Below are 21277 nucleotides of genomic sequence, written 5' to 3'. Positions count from 1 at the left end.
GAGGTGTATGTCGATGACATGATTGCCAAATCCCAGACAGAAGAAGAGCACATCACCAACCTGGAGAAATTATTCACATGTTTGAGGAAGTTTAGGTTGAGACTTAATCCTAATAAATGCACATTTGGGGTTCGATCTGGAAAGCTTTTAGGCTTTATTGTAAGCCAAAAGGGAATTGAAGTAGATCCTAACAAGGTTCGAGCCATTCAGAACATGCCTGCACCAAAGACTGAGAAAGAGGTTCGTGGTTTCTTGGGGAGACTAAACTACATCGCCAGGTTTATCTCTCACCTTACTGCAACATGCAAACCAATATTCAAGCTTCTGAGGAAGAATCAAGGCGTGGAGTGGAATAAGGACTGTCAGATAGCCTTTGATAAAATCAAAGAATACTTGCAAGAGCCACCGATTATAATGCCCCCTGCCAAAGGAAGACCTCTCATCATGTATCTAACCGTGCTCGATGAATCCATGGGTTGTGTATTGGGACAACAAGATGAGACTGGTAGAAAAGAGCATGCCATCTATTATCTGAGCAAGAAATTTAATGATTGTGAGACCAGATATTCATTACTCGAGAAGACTTGTTGTGCACTCATATGGGCTGCTAAGCGTCTAAGGCAGTACATGCTAACTCACACAACTTGGCTGGTATCTAAAATGGATCCCATCAAGTACATATTTGAGAAACCAGCTCTCACTGGTAGGATTGCTCGATGGCAGATGTTGTTGTCAGAATATGATATCCAATATGTTACACAAAAAGCGATCAAGGGAAGCATACTAGCAGACCATCTTGCTCACCAACCACTAGAGGATTACCAATCTTTGAAATTTGACTTTCCGGATGAGGACATCATGGTTGTTAAGGATGTTGAAGACTCCGAACTAAAGGAAAGCCTCGAGCCAAGAGCAGGCTGGACGCTCATGTTTGATGGTGCCTCAAATGCAATAGGCCATGGAATTGGGGCAGTGCTGATGTCTCCCAAGAATTTCCATCTACCATTCACCGCAAAGCTCTATTTTACCTGCATAAATAACATGGCCGAGTATGAAGCTTGCATACTAGGGTTGGAAGAAGCTATTGAGTTGAAGATCAAGATACTAGAAGTATTCGGGGACTCCGCTTTAGTCATACATCAGATCAGAGGCGATTGGGAAACACGACATGCTAACTTAATTCCATACCGGGATTATGTGCTGAAGTTACTCCCAAAGTTTGACGAAATCACTTTCTCTCATATTCCTCGAGAAGAGAATCAGATGGCAGATGCCTTAGCAACTTTGGCTTCCATGTACAAATTGATATGGCCCAACCATCAGCCTTATATTGAGATTAGGCGTTTCGACGAACCTGCTCATTGCCTGACGACAGCAGAAGAACCAGATGGTAAACCCTGGTTCTTTGATATCAAACAGTATCTGGAGAAGAGGGAGTATCCGGCAGGGGCTTCCAGCCTTGACAAAAGGACCCTCCGGAGATTGGCATCAAAGTTCCTCTTGAATGGAGAAGTATTGTACAAGCAAAACTACGACATGGTTCTGTTAAGGTGTATGGACAAACATGAAGCAGATCAGCTTATGAGGGACATACACGAAGGTTCTTTCGGTACGCACGCCAATGGGCATGCCATGGCCAAGAAAATTCTAAGGGCAGGTTACTACTGGTTGACCATGGAAACCGACTACTATCATTACACTAGAACATGCCACAAGTGCCAAGTCTACGCTGACAAAATACATGTACCACCTACCCCGCTGAATGTCATAGCATCACCTTGGCCTTTCTCTATGTGGGGCATCAACATGATTGGAATGATAGAACCCAAAGCGTCAAATGGACACAAATTTATCTTGGTGGCCATAGATTATTTTACCAAATGGGTGGAAGTCGCATCTTATGCGAACGTCACAAAGCATGTAGTCGCCCGTTTCTTGAAAAATAACATCATATGTTGATATGGTATTCCCAACAAAATCATCACTGATAATGGGTCTAATCTCAACAACAAGACCATGGATGAGTTATGCGCAACATTCAAGATCGAGCACCATAACTCATCACCCTATCGACCTAAGATGAATGGGGCTATTGAAGCTGCAAATAGAAATATCAAGAAAATCATCCAAAAGATGGTTGTTATGTACAAGGATTGGCACAAGATGTTACCTTTTGCGTTACATGGCTATCGCACATCGATACGAACTTCAATAGGGGCAACTCCTTATTCCTTGGTATACGGCATGGAAGTAGTTGTCCCTATAGAAGTATAGATCCCCTCGATGAGAGTTTTGATGGAGGCTAAGCTAGACGAGGCGGAATGGGTTCAATCAAGGTATGATGAGCTCAACCTTATTGAGGAGAAACGCTTGAAAGCGTTAGGTCACGGTCAGCTCTATCAGAGGCATCTTAAAAAGGCATTCGACAAGAAAGTTCGTCCTAGGGTGTTTCAAGAGGGAGATTTAGTACTGAAGAAAATCTTGCCCATTCACAAAGACTCTAGAGGGAAATGGACACCAAATTATGAAGGCCCATTTGTGGTGGTTAGAGCCTTTTCCGGAGGCGCTCTAATTCTAGCAACTATGGACGGTGATGAGTTCCCGCTTCCCACCAATACTGATGCTGTTAAAAAGTACTTCGCCTAAAAAAATGGAATAATAAAAGCCGCTAAATCGAAAACGTGAAAGGGAGATTTAGGCAAAAAATGGCTATCCCGATGGATCGAAAACCCGAAAGGGCAATCCAGGTAAAAATTAGGGATACAAATAAAAGAATTTGACCCGCTGAGTTGAAAACCCGAAAAGGCGACTCAGGCAAAAATGGGTATCCCGGTGGATCGAAAACCCGAAAGGGCGGTTCAGGCAAAAGTTAGGGATTAATTCCAAGGCAAAAAGTTGTACTTACGGACATCTGACATACCCTCGAAGACAAAGAATCGATCTACCTCACTTTTCAAAAGCAAAGTGCTCGGACTATCAAAGACATAAGGATCATAGCAGTGTGGAAACTCAATAAGAACTCAATTCTCATTGCCATTTTGTTTCTATGCACAACAATTACCTCATTAAGGAATTGCGTCTTTATGTACAATCACCCATTTAAGGGTCAAATCAATAAAAGAGAATTTTTCTCAACAAAGTGTGCCCAAATCATTTTTATTTTATCTGTTTGTTTGCAAAGCACCTTTTATTTTTGATAAACATCACTCTTAAAAACTATTGGAGAAAATAAAATGCATGTTTGAATAAAGTGGTAAAGTTGCTTTTGAAACAGTAAGTGGACGAATCCTTTAGTCCCCAAGATTCACTCTTGTCTTTCATAAAGGTGCAGGACTGATTGCAGACGGTTATGTTCCTTTCAACTACTGATTCATACCTCTCATAAATGTACTCATGGTATAGCCAGACCGGGGCAAGGCTCCATCACATTTCCAACAAAAACATTGATAAATCATGGACGAAGTATCGCGTGTTGAAAAGTCTGAACCTTTCAATGACTCGGAATAACCCAAATATATTCCCAAAACCACCTAGCAGGGGCATTAAAATTTGATCTCCATTGATCGCCCCAATGATAAAAAAATCCATACTGTTGGCATCATACCTCAAAGCGAAATGCCTTAACCGGGGCATATCCAATTACCCAGTTGCATTCCTACATGCATCACAGGCACCATTTCATGCATAATTTCCTGCCAAACAAGGAAATTCAAAAAAACACAGTCATATCAAGCATCAGCATACTCATGCATAACACTCCCACAAAATGGGAATTTCAGCAAAAAATAAAAATCATTTGAATTCCTACATGCACAGCCAAATATCCCCAGCAAAATTGCATACTTGCGTACATCCCATGCATCATCCCATGCATGGAATTCCCACCTAAAGTGGGACATTATACATAAATCAAATATAAAATAACAGGATCCAAGGTCATTCGTATATGTCTCGGACATTCCTCATTTCCAAATGAAGTTATTACCCTACATAGGCTCGTAGGGTTTTTTCTCAGCAAATCACTTTTCAACTTTTTTAATAATGATATTCCCAGCTTTTTTCTTTACAGTCATTGCTCCCCAAGCAGAGGTTACCCTAAAAAGTCTCTTATGAGCTTTTCCCATGCAGAGCATTTCTAGTAAATCTCCCTCAAAAGGAGTCTTTTCAAAAATTCCCCCAACAGACGAATATTCGAGATACTGCTTCATTTATCTGAAGAATCTCATTTCTCTGTTTGAGATACTGCTCTAATATCCTCGGAGAGTCTTAGATTCAATTAAGGTATCATTCCCTCATTCGGAATATCTTAATTCTATCATATAAGATGTTGTTTCGACCAGATACAGAGAATCTCATTTTTACTGTTTGAGATGCTGCTTCATCAATATGAAGAGTCTCATTTCAGATTTTTTTAGAGATACTGCTCTAATATCCTCAGAGAGTCTTAGATTCAATTAAGGTATCATTCCCTTGTTCGGAATATCTTAACTCTATCATATAAGATGCTATTTCGACCCGATACAGAGAATCTCATTTTTACTGTTTGAGATGCTGCTTCATCAATACGAAGAGTCTCATTTCAGATTTTTTTAGAGATATTGCTCTAATATCCTCGGAGAGTCTTAGATTCAATTAATGTATCATTCCCTCGTTCGGAATATCTTAATTCTATCATATAAGATGCTGTTTCGACCCGATACAGAGAATCTCACTTTTTACTGTTTGAGATGCTGCTTCATCAATATGAAGAGTCTCATTTCAGATTTTTTTAGAGATACTGCTATAATATCCTCGGAAAGTCTTAGATTCAATTAAGGTATCATTCCCTTGTTTGGAATATCTTAATTATATCATATAAAATGCTGTTTCGACCCGATACAGAGAATCTCATTTTTACTGTTTGAGATGTTGCTTCATCAATACGAAGAGTCTCATTTCAGATTTCTTTTGGAGATACTGCTCTAATATCCTCGAAGAGTCTTAGATTCAATTAAGGTAGTTTTCCCTTGCTGGAATATCTTAATTCTATTATATAAGATGCTGTTTTGATCTGATACAGAGAATCTCATTTTTACTGTTTGAGACGCTACTTCATCAATATGAAGAGTCTCATTTCAGATTTCTTTTAGAGATACTGCTCTAATATCCTCGGAGAGTCTTAGATTCAATTAAAGTATTTTTCCCTTGCTGGAATATTTTAATTCTATCATATAAGATGTTGTTTCGACTCGATATAGAGAATCTCACTTTTACTGTTGAGATACTGCTTCATCAATATGAAAGGTCTCATGCCAGATTTTCTTTATACTACTCTAGCATCTTGAAAAATCTTGAGATTTAGCTAGGGATGTCATTCTATTACTAACATATCTCGACTATGACGTCCAAGATACTGTTCTGACGACTCCCAGAAAGTCTTGACTGTTCCATTTTACTGTGGGATAATGTCTTTTGCCATTTCTCACCGCATTTTCTTCCTGTATTTTCTTCCTTTCATTTCCTAGGACAAAATTTGGGTCTTCTTGTATTTAATTATCTCCCACCGTGAATGCGTAAAGACTATTGTCATTATCACTTACCGGTTTGAGGTAATTAAATAGGGGCAGCTGTCATACCCCAATTTTGTCCGGCCATTTGTGGTTTACCCATGAGATCTCTTTGTTTCAAATGCCCATTTGCATAAGTGTGTTCATAATCTAAAATGTGGTTTGAATCTTTTTATATTACTAATCCAAAACTTATTTTTTTATTAGTAAGTATTAAGAGCCATGTTATTATTTTTATGATCACTATTTACTAGTCCATTTACACATCCCAAATATTTATGCCAAGTTCTAAGTTCTTCATAGGTTCCCAAATTAAATTTGCATTTTTTTGAGGCATGTATGTGTTTGTTTTTAAATTAAAGTACCATATTTAGATTTATGTGTTGAAATTAGAATATGTGGTGTTTTTTTAAATAAAAATTCCATATTTAGATTTTTGTGTTTAAGTTAGAATTGTGTTGTTTTTAAATTAAATCACTATAGTTGGTTTCTTTGTACTTAAGTTAGAATTGTGTTGTTTTTTAAATTAAATCACTATATTTGGTTTCTTTGTACCTAAGTTAGAATTGTGTTGTTTTTTAAGTTAAATCACTATATTTAGTTTCTTTGTACCTAAGTTAGAGTTATGTTGTTTTTTAGATTAAGTCACTATATTTGGTTTCTCTGAACTTAAGTTAAAAGTGTGTTGTTTTTAAAAGTTGAAATTGCATTGGCATGCCTCATGTTAAATTTCTGGTCATAGTTAGATTTTGATTAAATGATAACATGCTAGAAACAATTTTTGGTTGGATGTTCATGGTGGCCGAAGTAGGTTGCCAATTGAAATAAGATGACAAAATTCAAAATACTCTAATTGATTAGCCTAAATAAATATTGAGTTAAGTTTTGAAAGCTTAATGGGTAATTACATAGTTAAATTTAATTCAATAAGTTACAAATAATCCAAGCACACATTTGTCTTAAAAAAAAAACCTAAGTAATTACAGTGAAAAATTGCTACAGATGGAAACAAATCCTAAAGACCAAAACCAAGTAATCAGGATGAAATCTCTTTGGACTTGGGGCGCGCCTCCAAACTTGCTTTCTTACAGCCCACTTTTCCATTCCATCAAAGTCAATTCACCTGTAACCTGCAAAGAGAAAAAATAGCTTAAATAAAAAGCACTTTTCAAAAAGCACTTAAAGAACTGAAAAACAACTAATTAAATTACTCAGTTCAAAGCTTTATCCAGAGGACTAATTTGAACATCTGAAAAAGCATTGCAACAATAGCTTAAAACAATAACAAATTATCAAAAGTAGAATCCCATATAATCTGGAGAAAAAGTGTAACAGCAGAGAGTTTTTTTGAGACTCAAGAAATTCACCATAAAAGATTCATGAGAAGTTAACAACAAAGATAGACATCAAGATATTATTTCTCAAAACCCTAAACAAGAACACAGAGCAACATTTCAAAAAGCCCTAAAAAGTTAACAGCAAGAACACAACAACATTTTCAAAAAACCTAAAAAACGAACACAAGAACAGGGCAATTTTTTTCACACATCAGAACAACAACAACAAGAAATTTCTCAAAAAACCCTAAAAACTTACGGAAAAGCAAAGGGAAGGTAGTTTACCTCACTGAAGAATCGCTCGCCGAAGAGAACCGTTGCCGGCATCCGGAGGATCTCACTGAACCCGAAGATTTTCAGAACTTCCGATTTGGTAAACGATTCACACCTATCTTCTTCCATGAGTTTCCCTTTTTGTAGATATTTTCCATCACACTTTACTGCAACCGTCATCCTTCCGCGTTGAACTAAATCCGTGGTAGTTGATAGCTAGTTTTCCTCTGAAATTTTATGCGATTTTGCTGTGTGCGTGTTTGAGAATCGTTTTTTTTGTTGAGTTTGTTTTCGCATGATTTTATGTTGTGTGTCTCAAAATTATGAGAAGGAGAAAGAGGGAAGTGGTTCATGAAACAGAGTTAGGAGAGAGAGAGAGAGTGAAGCAACGGAGAAGAGCGGAGGCTCCGCCGTGAGCCGCCGCCTCTGGTCGTCTTCTCCAAGAGAGAAGAACTTTAGGGTTTGCAGAGGGAGGCGCTCTATACAGAGCCTTTCGTTTGAGTTTGGTTTGAAGAGAGAGAGTGGAAACTAAAGAATGACAATTTATTTTTCCTATTTTTGTTTTTTAAAACTGTGTTTGGTTTGGTGAGGTGGCAGTGACAAGTGTCACCAACCCTAGACACTTGTCACCGTTTAAAAGATGAAGCCCCCTAGGTCAACAAGTTTGACCAGACCCTTCATGGGTTTTCCTTTGCTCTTAGGCCCATGTTCCCTGATTGTTCACACCCCCACAGTTTAGAATAGAACAAATACTATTGTTGATATCATTTTATTTTATTTTCGAAATTATAATTATACTATTGTTGGTATTATTTTATTTTATTTTCAAAATTATAATTATACTATTGTTAATATTATTTTATTTTATTTTCGAAATTATAATTATACTATTGTTAATATTATTTTATTTTTTATATATATAGTAAATATGTAATTATATTACTATTATTATTATTAATTGTTTTAAAAATAAATACACAATTATATGGTTGTTATCATCATTAATAATTAATTATTTGGTTATATTCATTTTTTATTACTACTTATTATTTAATTAAAATAAAATAATTCGTTAAACATTCAATTAATTAATTGGTTATAGAATCACAAGTGACCTTCATAATTTAGATGTTTATTTATCTTAAGGAGTGTATGTGCATGATTATTCTTTATCTATTTGTTTATATTGAACCTTGAGTGTACACGAAATGATATGTTATAATTGTGACAAAATCACGTCGCTTTCATCAATTTTAAAATAATCCGAGCGAATTTCAAAATAAATCACATACTTCTCGATTCAAAGTCGAGCCCATTTTCAAAACACCTTTGTAAGTCGATCGCTTGTAAAAGCATCGCCATCAACCTCACATGGCTTACTCTTGGGCTTTCTTACAATGAGACCTATTCGGTTTTAATTAATCGATTAAATGGATTATTCACCAAATAAATTCAATTCATTCACAAGAATGCAAATTTTAGAACCTCGGTCCGACATCGAAAGTTAAATTAAAATACTTAATCGCATCTAAACAACACTTCATTTGAAAATGAAAAGGGGGATGGTTTTGAGTTTTCAACTCCTCTCCTCGATTATTTGAATACGAGTTTTCTTACTCGGTTAGTCAAATGGTCGTCATTTCTAAATCATTTAAGTACAAACAAATCAAATCCTTTTATAACAAGAAGCCAAAAGGGAGATAACTTTGAGTCTTCAATTTTTCTCCTCGACTACTTGAATACAAGTTCTCTTACTTGGTTAGTCAAATAATTTTCGTTCCTATACCAACTTCCAAACTCCGATTAAATCGAAATATTTTCACAATAAGCTAAATGAAAAAGGAGTTGACTTTGAGTTTTCAATTTCACTCCTCAACTGTTTGAATACGAGTTCTCTTACTCGGTCAGTCGAACAATTGTCATTTTTTACCAACTCATACTTAATCAAAACATTTTCATAGTAAGCTAAATGAAAAGGGAGTTGACTTTGAGTTTTCAACTTCACTCCTCAATTGTTTGAATACGAGTTCTCTTACTCGGTCAGTCAAACAATTGTCATTTTTCACCAACTCATACCGTAGGTCAAATCATTCTCAATCAAAACGATACGAAAAGGAAGATGGTCTTGAGTCTTAAATTCCTCCTCTCAAATGCTTGGATATGAGTTGTCTTACTCCTCCATTCAAGTACTTGTCGTCTATTCTAAAATACGTCAACCATGTACAACCTTATTTTCATAAATATTCAGATGAAACAGAAAGCGGTCTAAAGTCTTCTATTCCCTTTCCCGATAATTAGGATACGAGTTGTCTTACTCGACTATCCGAGTATTCGTCATCTGTTTAAAATATTGTAACCATCGTTCAAATCCTTTCCATAATTAAGGATGAAAAAGAAAGTGGTCTAGAGTCTTCTATTCCCTTTCCCGACTGCTAGGATACAATTTGTCTTACTCGACTATCCGAGTAATTGTCATCCAACCAAAATACCTTAACACATCAAACTTATCCTTTCTCGCCCTCGTGCGATCGAAACCAGTCAAACAAAATATCCAACATATTAATCCAATTTGTCACCTCCGTGTGACCTAAACTCTTTTCAGAAAGAACAGTGTTAATCCTTTCTAATGCGCATAACAAACCAATGCTTAAGCCTCTGCCGACAGTAGACAAGCCAGCGTTTAGCCTTTAGAACGCGATCTAAGCAGTTGTTCACTAAAAGACACCAACCAACCGTAGTCCCCGAACTACGAATGCTATGATTTCCTTATTACACCATAAGGATACGTAGGCAGGAGATTGATGTATCTTCGCGAGCACACTAATGAAAAACCTCCCCTTTCCCTTTCTGAGGTTCTCATCCATTTCTATTTTTTAATAACCTAAAGATAAACAAACAAACATAAATTAAAACTCGAAACACACTATTGAACTAAAAGGTTCCCGTTGAGTACAACGGACGTGAGGGGTGCTAATACCTTCCTCTTGCGTAATCCATTCCCGAACCCGAATATGGTTGCGACGACCATTATTCCATTTCCTAAAGGTTTTGTCGATATTTTCCTATTCCTTCATTGGGATAAATAAAGTTCGGTGACGACTCTATTCGAACATAATTTTTCCGCGACCATCGCGAGGAATCGTATTTTTCGAGATGCGACACTGGCTGTAATTGGATACACCGATGCTAGTTTCCAAACATATAAGGATGACTTTAGATCGCAATCTGGTTATGTGTTTTGCTTAAACGGTGGCGCTGTGAGCTGGAAAAGTTCAAAGCAAGACACAGTTGTTGATTCTACAACTGAGGCCGAGTATATTGCTGCCTCAAGTGCAACAAAGGAAGATGTTTGGATCAAAAAGTTCATTAGTGAACTTGGCATAGTTCCTAGAATTGTGGATCCCATTGGTCTCTATTGTGATAACAATGGTGCCATCGCACAAGCTAAGGAGCGTAGATCTCACCAACGATCCAAACACATACTTAGGCATTATCACCTCATTCGAGAGATAATAGATAGAGGAGATGTGAAAATATGCAGAGTACCTACACTTGACAATATTGCTGACCCACTGACAAAGCCTCTTGCGCAGCAGAAGAATGATAGCCATACTAGATCTATGGGCATTAGGGGTATGCCTGATTGGCTCTAGTGCTAGTGGGAGATTGTTGGTGTAAGCCCTAGAGGCCAATACTTTAGGTACTTGTATCGAATTATTTATTAATAATAAAAGGTTTTTTCTTTATTGTGTTTGTCTAATAAAGTCCCTAGAATAGATAGTCCGTTTAATGTATCAAGTGTAACTTAATCATGAGATCACATTAAACATAAGGACACTATTCTTAAAGTATCCACAGTCGAGCTTTATTGTGAAGTGAGATAACATTAAAGCATTAAGACTATTATGTATATAGACTGATGATCACATCTCATGGATCATGGATAAGGAGTTATCAAGTCTTAAACATAGGTATGAATATTAAGAGTAATATTTATACTGGATTGACCCGCTATGAGAATACTATATAGAATATTATGCAAAGTGTCATAAGTTATTCTCATGGTTATAATGGTGTATACCACCCTTCGACCTTGTAGCGGGGTATTCGTTACCTTTAGATTTATTGACTAAATCAAAAGTAAATCATATAATTCGAGTCGCCACTGCACTTCTATTTATCCAAAGGAAAGGTTAGAAAGCGAACAAAAACCGAGAAGTTTTATCAAATCAAAAACTAATAAAAATGTCAGAGATCGGGGTAAGGGGGTTGGTTATGCAATGAGAAGGTTTTAAGCACCCAAAACATCCTTAGTACTCTAAGGGAGCCCTTTTTACAAATGTTGTAAGGTAGGTTGGTATTTGTGAAAATTATTTGTGCAAACATGATTGGGGAGATGAGAAAAGAATATACAAATTATTTACAATTTTTGTGTTTGAATGGATAAACCCATTGCCTACGTACCATCTTAAAAAAGATTAGGATCAAAACCTCGTAGTTCGGGGTAAAAATCTCAAAAGAAGTTGGTGAATTGATTGGTCAAAACCCTTAAAGGTCTTTTGTTATCAAAGGGAGAAAACTCAACCTAAAACCACAAATCCACCATGTGAGGAGAGCTTCAACATGCTAGTGAGGGGTTAATCCTATAATAAGCATGGAAGACTTATAGTCCATCACTAAGGATATAGGTGAGTATTATATCAACCTCAAAGATACTTAAACCTAATAGCTAATGTTTATGAAAAGCTTAGGCAAAAATGGCCATTGAAACCACAACAACAATTGAGTGAGTTGTATTTACCCATGAAAAGTATTTACAAAGTAAGGTCAAAGATGACTTAGGATTCAATTCAAAATAAGTGTTATGGAAAGAGTTTGAAAAAATCAAAAGCATAGTGCTTAGGTTTCTAATTTTGAAAAGCAATGTTAATGTTTGCACAAAATTTTGGCTTGGGTTAGAGTGGAGAGAAGAAGAGAATGGCTAAGGTCCTAAACATGCAAAGGTGAAGGAAGAGAAATAAAACCACATGGAGTTCCCTTCTTGAGATCATATAGATGATCCAAGTTGTTCCCTTTCCTTTGGAATTGGAAAGAAATAAGCAAATAACTCAAACAATCAAGCAAACAAGCAATCAAGCTCCTAGGAATCTTCCAATTGGCTTTTGAATCTCTCACTTTGGATGCTCATGACAATGGTTCTTCTACTTGGCTCAAGTTTAGGATCCTTAGCACATAAGAACATACAAATCAAAAAGTTCCACAATGCAATAGAAAGAATGGACAAGAGTGAGTTTAGAATTAGGTCCTTTCAATGTCTTCTTCAAGATTAAGCATTCTAAAGGCATGAGGCCTAGTTGCTCTTTGACAAATTTTTTCTTCTTTTATAGCATTCAAAAAAGGCATGAGGCCTAGTTGCTCTTTGACTCCATTTTTTGCATAGGTAAGGTCCAAAATCTAAGTCCTTTGTCCATTTGCATTGGGTTCACACAATCAAAACAAAACAAGCACAATAGTATATACACAATAATGTGCTCAAGTGAGCAAAAGACAAATTGCATTTTCATAAACATGAGATCAAGTGAGCAAAGGGAAAAAGCAAACGAATTAATGTACAAGAATATTAAATTGCATTAAAATAAATTGCAAGAATTAAATGCTTGAATTAAAAAGTTAGTGATTAGTAGTTAGTGTTAGTGTGCCATAAGGCAATTTAGCGATATGTTAAACAATCGTAAGTGGACTAATGTAGTAGTCACACCTATCTGAGGCCGGTGAATAAAACTATAGGCAACAAACACAAGTTAGAGACCATGACTAGTAAGCCAAGCTCCTACAACTTGCCATGCCAAAAGAAAAGAAGAATGATCTTGTATGGATTTAGGTTTTTTTGATTGACCAAGAAGCAACCTGTCTCTAATGCAAAGTCATTCACTTGATCTTTGATCAAGATGAATTAGATTTGAATCAAAGAAGGTTAAGCCCCCTCATATGTCAAGGCTAACCACCAATCATTAACTCATTGATCAAAAAGAAAAAGAAGAAGAAGAAGAAGAAGAAGAAGAAGAAATGGAAATGTACATAAATGGAATTCAAATGAAATATCCAACACATATTGATCAAACATGAATAGAATCAAAGTCAATCAATGGTAAACAGAAGCAAAATGAAGCTTAGAAGTCAAGAAACAAATAAAATATTTTTGGTATTCTTGAGAATTAAAATAATACTTGAATTAAAATAAATAATTAAAGGTCAAACTCCAAATCCATTTCAAATCAACTTGGAAAAGTCCAAATGGATCATCCTAAGTTCAACAAGGTCAAACAAGGTTTGACAAAAAATTTCATCAATTTTAGAAACCAGAAACTAATTTTAAACAATTAAAAATGAATAAAAAATAACATGATTGAACTAAAATCTCAAATAAATCTCAAATCAATTAAGAAATTGATGAGAATATTTTCCATAGATTCATCATCATTCAAAGATGTTAAGAAAATATTTTTGCATTTTTTGAATATTGGAAACTATTTAAAATGAATTAAAAATAACTAGAAAAGAGAAAATTCACAAAAAATATCAAATGGAAAAATAAAAAATATTAAAAATCAATTTTAGAAACTATAATTAAAAAGGGAAATAATGCAATTGGTCCCATATTTTTTGGATTTAAAATGAAAGAGTTATGAATTTTTGAAATAAAATGAAATAAATTAGAAATTGCAAAAATCCTGGCGCGTTGGATCTGATTCATTAAATGAGGTGGCACATCTAGAGGCTGTAAGGCGCGCGCTCACCAAAGGCCTTAGTCAAATTAGAAATATAAAACATTTAAAAAAGTCATAACGTTGCATGGATGTGATTCAATCTGGAAACAACAACCAACGGTCCAGATGCAATCTGGCATGGGGGACGGTGGTGTACACCACCGTCTTCTCCGGCGAGCAAGCCAGCTCCGGCCAGAGTTGCAGGTCTTAAAACGTTCACCAAAACGCACGATCCTCATATCATTGGAAAGCTGGGGTGATGTACATCACCCCTGTGCCATTGGTTTCTACTCTAGACTCTCATAGAAGGAGAAATCAGAGATAGAAAATTATGGAGTTCAAACTGAACTTGATGAATTTCTGAAATTAATTGCACACATCAATTGCCTCTTATGAGAGGACTTCAGAGGAACCAACAAACACAAGAAATGAGCAAGATCCAGTGAGTTTCAAATCAAAAAAGTTTGAACAACAACCTTTGAAGTGCAGCTTTACAAGGCACGATCTCTTCCAATTCTTTAATGCAACTTGGTCTTGAGATGGAAATGAAGCTAGGCTAAGGAATTGGAGTTCAATAATCAACCAAGGAAGTTGAAAATTGAAACTGAAAAATTGAAGAGAAAATGCAAAATTCCTTTAGGTGAAGGGTGGGATTCCAATTCTGCAGAGTGTTAGGCTCCTTAAGGTTGGAAATGAATGAAGCTGAGCACATGTATTTATAGCAAATGATGATGCAAAGCATCGAAAATTCGTGTGCATGTGGAATGAGGGCCTCCATGCATGGGCCTGTATAGGCGCATGGGAGGCCTAAATGCAATTGGAAATGCAAGCTAATCATCAGCAAAGTTTATTTGGACGTGCGGTTCTGATGGAAATGGCTTGTGCACAAAGTTCTCACATAGTTTCCATAAATGCACATAAATCTTTACCTCTTTGAAAATGCAAACTTTGCAAAAATGAAACATGGTCATGTGGGTAATGGTTGGAAAGGTCTTGACATGAGTAACAATTGTTATGTTGAACAAAAATCCATTTGGTGTTAGGAAATTATTGAAAATTGGCCATGAAGTTCAATGTACAAAGCATGTGTATGTGAAATTTGCCAAAATGGATCAACTTCAATCCATTCTGTTTCAATGATGCAAGCTCCAAATGACAAAACCTTCAACATCAAAGTTGTATATATTTTCAATACAATCAATTTGGACTTAAAGTTTACATCATTTGTATTTTTGATGAGAAAGTTATGGGCACTTGAAGTTGGACTTTTTCACATTTCAATGGCTTTGGTCCAAAGTGACCTATAATGTTTTGTATTATCACATGTGTTTATTTTAGGATTATGAAACTTTTTTAAACATAAAAATTGAATTATACATCTTAAACTTTCCAATTCATTTGATCCCACCTCAAAATCATGAAAAATGAAGGAGTTGTGTCCTTGGGAAGTTGACCCAAAATTAGGGTTTCAGTCAAAATGACCTATAATGTTTTGAAATGAATGATGACCTTCCAAGCTTCAAATTAATTTTTGATTAAAATGAAAGTTGTTCATATGGTTATTAAGAATATTGTTTCTCTTGGGGTCATCTTCATTTGACAAACACATCAAAAGTTAGGTCTCAGTGGATTTCAAAATAGGCAGATGAATTGACTGATCAACTTCTCAAGTCCAAACTTCAAATATTAATGAATTGATGATTGAGGACACTCACATAAGCTCAAATATGCATGAAATGATGAATTAAAGAACTTCCCTTGATTGTATTTTATCATGGGTTGAGGTTGCTTCATGAGCAAGGCACAGTTGATGCACAGATGAATTAGGGTTTCCTTGGGAAACAATCCTCAAGCCCTTTGGTTTATCTTGATCAAATTGGAAAATTGAGATACTTGGGAGGCATATATTATGAATGAGAGCTTTGGGAACCATTGTCATGCTTGCTTTCAACTTCATCTGGCCATATCAATGAGTATGGGGCCACCTAGGAGCCTTGGGTCACATGATTGCTCATGCTTCAAAGCAAACAAGGTTAATGACATATTTTTGTGCTTTTGGTTAGTTAAACAAAATAAGAAAGCAATAATATACAATTCGAGCATGCTTGGTGGTCTCAAACCAACTCACACAAGTCCCAACCCAAGGGTTAAGGGGGCTAAGATGCTATGATCCTTGAGGCAAATGCAATGTGCAATGATATGATGCCATGAGGGATCTTAGGGTGAAAATTAGGGTCTTACAGACCTGAAACCACTATGGGCCCTAGATGTAGAGTCGAGTGCCTTATTGCTGATCAAACATTATCCGTAACTGGATAACCATAAAGACAGTTGATGGGTACTCCATGAAGCGTGCTAAGGGACATGAGTGACCTAGATGGAATTTGCCCATCCCGCGTAACAGGATAAATGTCTATGGGCCCAATATTGAACTGGACAAGGATGACACGGTCTATGCCTTGTGTTCAATATAGACATAAGGGTAAAAGGGTAATTGTACATATAAGTATTATCACAAAAGGATTTGTCAAATCACATGACATTTTCGTATCTTGGGTAGCAGTGATGTGTTGCTAGATATTGCTCACTGTTTATTATGTTAAATACGTGATTTAATATAATTTCCAATGCCGCGAAAACCTACAGGGTCACACACAAAAGGACGGATTGATGAGAGATAAAGTAACTAAGGAATACCGTAATGTACGGTGCCCTTAAGTGAATTGTAGAACATCGTAAGGTACGGTGTACTTAAGTAGAATACGAAATATGGTAAGGTACCACGCGCTTAAGTGATTTTGGCATATTATAAGATATGAGCCACATACACTTGAATGGGCTTTTTAGCTTGCAGCCCACACAAGTGGTTCTATAAATAGAACCCTTGTGTAGAAGCATTTGTGCAGTTGCAATTTCGTTTCTCTCTCTCTCTCTCACACTCAAAGCCTTCATTCGTAGCAACTAGCACTGAGATTGAAGGAATTCGTTCGTGTGGACTGAGTAGAGGCGTTGTCATCGTTCAACGTTCGTGATCACTCTGTAGATCTGCATCAAAGGTTACAATCGCCACAAGAGGTAACAATTCTATCACTGATCATGCCCATTCGTAAGGATCACTAAAGGAGAAATTTTAAATTCCGTTGCGTTTTGGATCGCCCTTCTCCTTCACTTTGTTCATCCAAAATTCACACTTACTTAACTTGGCGAAAAGTTGCTTCTCTTGCAGTACTGGTAGAACATTCCTTAGATGTTCTTCGTGCTCTTGTGGAGTACGAGAATAAATAAGAATGTTATCAATAAAGATCACACGAACTGGTCCAAGTAAGGTTGAAATATCCGATTCATATAGTCTATAAAAATAGCAGGGGCATTCGTCACACCAAAAGGCATTACAAGAAACTCATAATGGCCATATCGGGTTCTAAATGCGGTCTTTGGTTCATCCGAATTCTTAACTCTGATTTGATGATAGCCCGATCGTAAATCAATCTTCGAGAACACACAAGCTCCTTTCAACTGATCTAGCAAATTGTCTATCCTTGGCAGGGGGTACTTGTTCTTAATGGTGACTTTATTCAACTGGCGATAATCAATACACAACCGCATACTACCATCATTCTTCTTTACTAGTAACACTGGAGCTCCCCATGGTGAGACACTAGGTCGGATGAAATGCTTGGTTAACAACTCTTCCAATTGATCCTTTAACTCTCTCAACTCGAGTGAGGCCATACGATACAGAGAAACAGAGATTGGAGTCATCCCAGGTATCATATCAATAGAGAACTCCGCTTCTCTTTCAGGAGGAAGAGAAGTGACATCCTCAGGGAAAACTTCTGGAAATTCACAAACGATAGGAATTTGTGTAACATTCAGATTGTCACTAGGTTCCTTGGTGAGAACCAAGAGAACCAACTTTTCCTTCTCAAATAAGAAATTAACCATACCAACTGTACCTTCCAAGATAGTAGTTAATACATCCTTTGGAGTAACTTCACTAGATGGAATGATGATTAACTTCTCTTCACATCCAATAAACACAAAATTATCGGAAAGCGAGTCCATCCCCAAAACCACACCAACCTTCTTAAGTGTTAAACAAATAAGATCAATCTGTAAAATTCTACCATTCACTGAAAGCGAACAATTTTCATCTCAACCACATCATCAAATGGCGGTAGTAACCACCATAGGAGGAGACAAAGGAATTTCTTGCAAGCCATGATGCTTCATACACTGAATTGATACAAAAGAGTGTGTTTCCCCATAATCAAATAGTACAAAACAAGGATGGTCATTGACGAGACACGTACCAGCAATCAAAGCATTGTTGCTCTTAGCCTTCCTTGCATCCAAAGTATAAACTCGACCAATGTTCCTTCCTTGCACCTGATTCTTATTCTGAGGACAATCCCTAGCCATGTGTCCCTCCCTCTGACAAGTAAAACACCTAACCACACTTCCAGCACATCTTCCAAAATGAGACTTCTTACATACTTGACATTGCGGAGGATGGTTAGGTCTTGCATGCTGCACTGGTTTTCCTTTGAAAGATTGAGGTCTAGGCCTAAACTGGTTACCTAGCCTTCCCTGGTCCTTCTGTCCAATCCTATACTGATCCCTTTCTTCTTGAACTTTCATCAAACTATTCTCAGCCATATAACATTGCCTTAGCAATTCAGCATAAGTAGTGAATTCTCTTTGAGAAACACTATGAGAAATTTCACCTCTTAAACCAAAAAGGAATTGATCAATCTTCCACTTCTCATCTGGTGTGTACATGGCCTGTCTAAAATAAGCAGCCATATCTTCAAACTTTTCAGCATACATAGCCATTGACATAGTACCCTGTCTAAGCTGCTGAAACTTGAATTCTTTCTGAGTCCTCAAAGAGCTAGGAAAATACTTATTTAGAAAAGTAGTCTTAAAATGCTCCCAAACCCTAGGTACTCCTTGATTGGTCATAAGAGTCGAAGCACTTTCCCACCACCTCACAGCAGAACCCCTCATCATGTGAGAAGCAAACACAACTTTATTCTCTTCACTACAATGCACTATCTGAAAAATCCCCTCCATGCTAGTTACCTACTCATGAGCCTTCACATGATTTAATCCACCATGGAACTCAGGAGGATTCATGCGAAAGAAATCTCGGAAACTACCACCTGCAACTTCTTGTGGAACCCCTTGAGGGTGAAGACCACCATTCAATTATTGCATCATCTGATGCATGAATTGGTTATGTTGTTGCTGCATCTATTACATAAACTGAGGCCATTGAAAACCTTCACTACCACTTGGAGGTTCTGAATCTGAATTCTGAGTTCTAGGTCTACCATGACCTCTGCGTCTGTCAGCCATGATCCTGAATGTCATACAAATAGAATTAAGTTGATCAGGCTCAATACTATGAATATAAAATCAAGGGCAATGACGATAACCCACATATGAGGCAGAAAAGAATACTTACAATATCTCATGGCTAGGTCGAGGATACGACCTGCTCTGGTACCAATTGTAGCACCCATATATAATATATGTCTAGAATACATATTATACATTATGTAATATTGGTACTGAAATACATAAGCGCCTAGAGGCAACAGTGTACATATTACATGCCCAAAAGAAAACGCTACATGGCATAAAATATACACAAAGGTGCCCAAAATAAAACTAGGAACTAGACCATTGTAGAATGATCTCAAAAATATCTACACAATGAAGAAGCCATCCAAAACATCAGGTAAGCAAGACATCACTTTATCTTGTCCTTACCCTTTGCCTGATCAGAACTATCTGAAAAATAATCAACAACATGGGGTGAGATAATAATCCTAGTGGATTCCCTATCTTACGGGTCCACTCGGCTCTACAGGGTTTTCTAATCAATATCCAACTTAAGTCAACAATGGAAAGAAGACTTAAGTGATGGGGAAAAGTCTCACAATGTATGGCAACATGCTCATGAGTTCTCACAACTCAAAATAAGTCATTATTCAGATTCACGAAACATCAATCCCTGAACGGACCTACATATATGGCAAGCTCAATTCATGCATGCTCGTATGATTCGACTTTCGCGGTGGATGTCGGGTTCTCTATGAGTTCCAAACTCAACCCAAGCGACTGTCACCCGTATGGGACTCTAACCCACTTAGAGTATCTTTCACCGTATGGGCCTCTAACCCGCTTTGGTGTCCACCTATCCCCCATGTCCTCCATGGTTGGGGCTCAAACCCAATTTAGACACGAATCATTAGAGTCACATCCCATTGCTTACTCATCTAAGCATCTCAAATAGGGATGTACACCATCAAGGGCAAAACATTCTGAATATGTGATCAATTCCATAAAACATAACTAGATTCATCAATCATTGGTGACTTCATTCACCAATATACAAGCAATAACAATACATGTTCCATACAAAGCGTCTCACTCTCAACTATAACAATCATTCATTTACAAATTTCACATAAGCATCGTACGAATAAATGTCGCTTTCTAATGTTATCTAAGTTATAAGTCTAATTTATGGCCTAAGAATGATCACTAGGTTAACTCACTAGATTCAACATGCAATTCTCACATTCAACATTGATTCAAGACAAGTATAACATGACAAGTGATTAATAGTTGATGAAATGCATTTAGAAATATTAAATAAGTTAAATTTGAAGTTTTAGGCATGAGCCAATCGGTTGGTTTATCTCACATTTCTGTTTTTCAAAGAATTCAGAGGATCAATCGATTGATCCTGAGTGTCAATCGATTGACAGCTGAACAATTTCCAGTTTTCAAAGTCAGTAAGTTTGTGCAATCGATTGGAGCCCACTGTCAATCGATTGGTCCTGCAAAAATTTCATTTTCTTCAAAATAGAAAGATAATACAATCGATTGTTACTAAGGACCAATCGGTTGGTCCCAAACATTTTTCACTTTCCATAACTCAGAAACTCCATTCGATCGATCGGTCTGGAAAAGACTCCAGAACCAATCGATTGGTCCCTGCATAAAACATAGTTTCTTCTGCATAACAACATAGTTTCCAACCTTCATAATATTGTTTCATTTCTAGCCACCAATCTCTTGTCATAATCATAAAAATACATCAACAACACTTTCAAAGCAACAACGACATCATTATATCACAAGAATCCAACAACTACAAGAAGACACATAGAAACATCATCAATGAAGATTCACATGATTCATGGAGAAACTCGTCATATATCATTTATCTTACTATCAATTCCATGGTTTATCAACCCTAACTTCTAAATCTAAAGTTCTACCTAGAACCCACCTTAGGAAATGGAAGAGAAGGTTGAAGAAGATGGTGAGATGAGAT

At 36.7% G+C, this 21277-nt stretch overlaps 1 protein-coding gene across 1 annotated transcript; it reads right to left on the bottom strand.

Moving 5' to 3' along the window:
* Positions 1 to 17226: 17226 nt before the first annotated feature.
* LOC127102399 (uncharacterized) lies at positions 17227 to 18999 on the bottom strand. The gene is made up of 2 exons (XM_051039769.1): positions 18237 to 18999; positions 17227 to 18056 (listed from the first exon to the last, which is right to left on the bottom strand). Exons 1-2 carry the CDS (start codon positions 18997 to 18999, stop codon positions 17227 to 17229), a joined length of 1593 nt encoding a protein of 530 aa, XP_050895726.1.
* Between the last annotated feature and the right edge of the window lie 2278 nt (positions 19000 to 21277).

This window comes from Lathyrus oleraceus, chromosome 7 (assembly GCF_024323335.1).
Source record: "Lathyrus oleraceus cultivar Zhongwan6 chromosome 7, CAAS_Psat_ZW6_1.0, whole genome shotgun sequence".
In the NCBI taxonomy this organism is placed as follows: Eukaryota; Viridiplantae; Streptophyta; class Magnoliopsida; order Fabales; family Fabaceae; genus Lathyrus; species Lathyrus oleraceus.
Note: the sequence above shows the minus strand (reverse complement) of the source record. Positions and strands in the feature narration are given on the sequence as shown.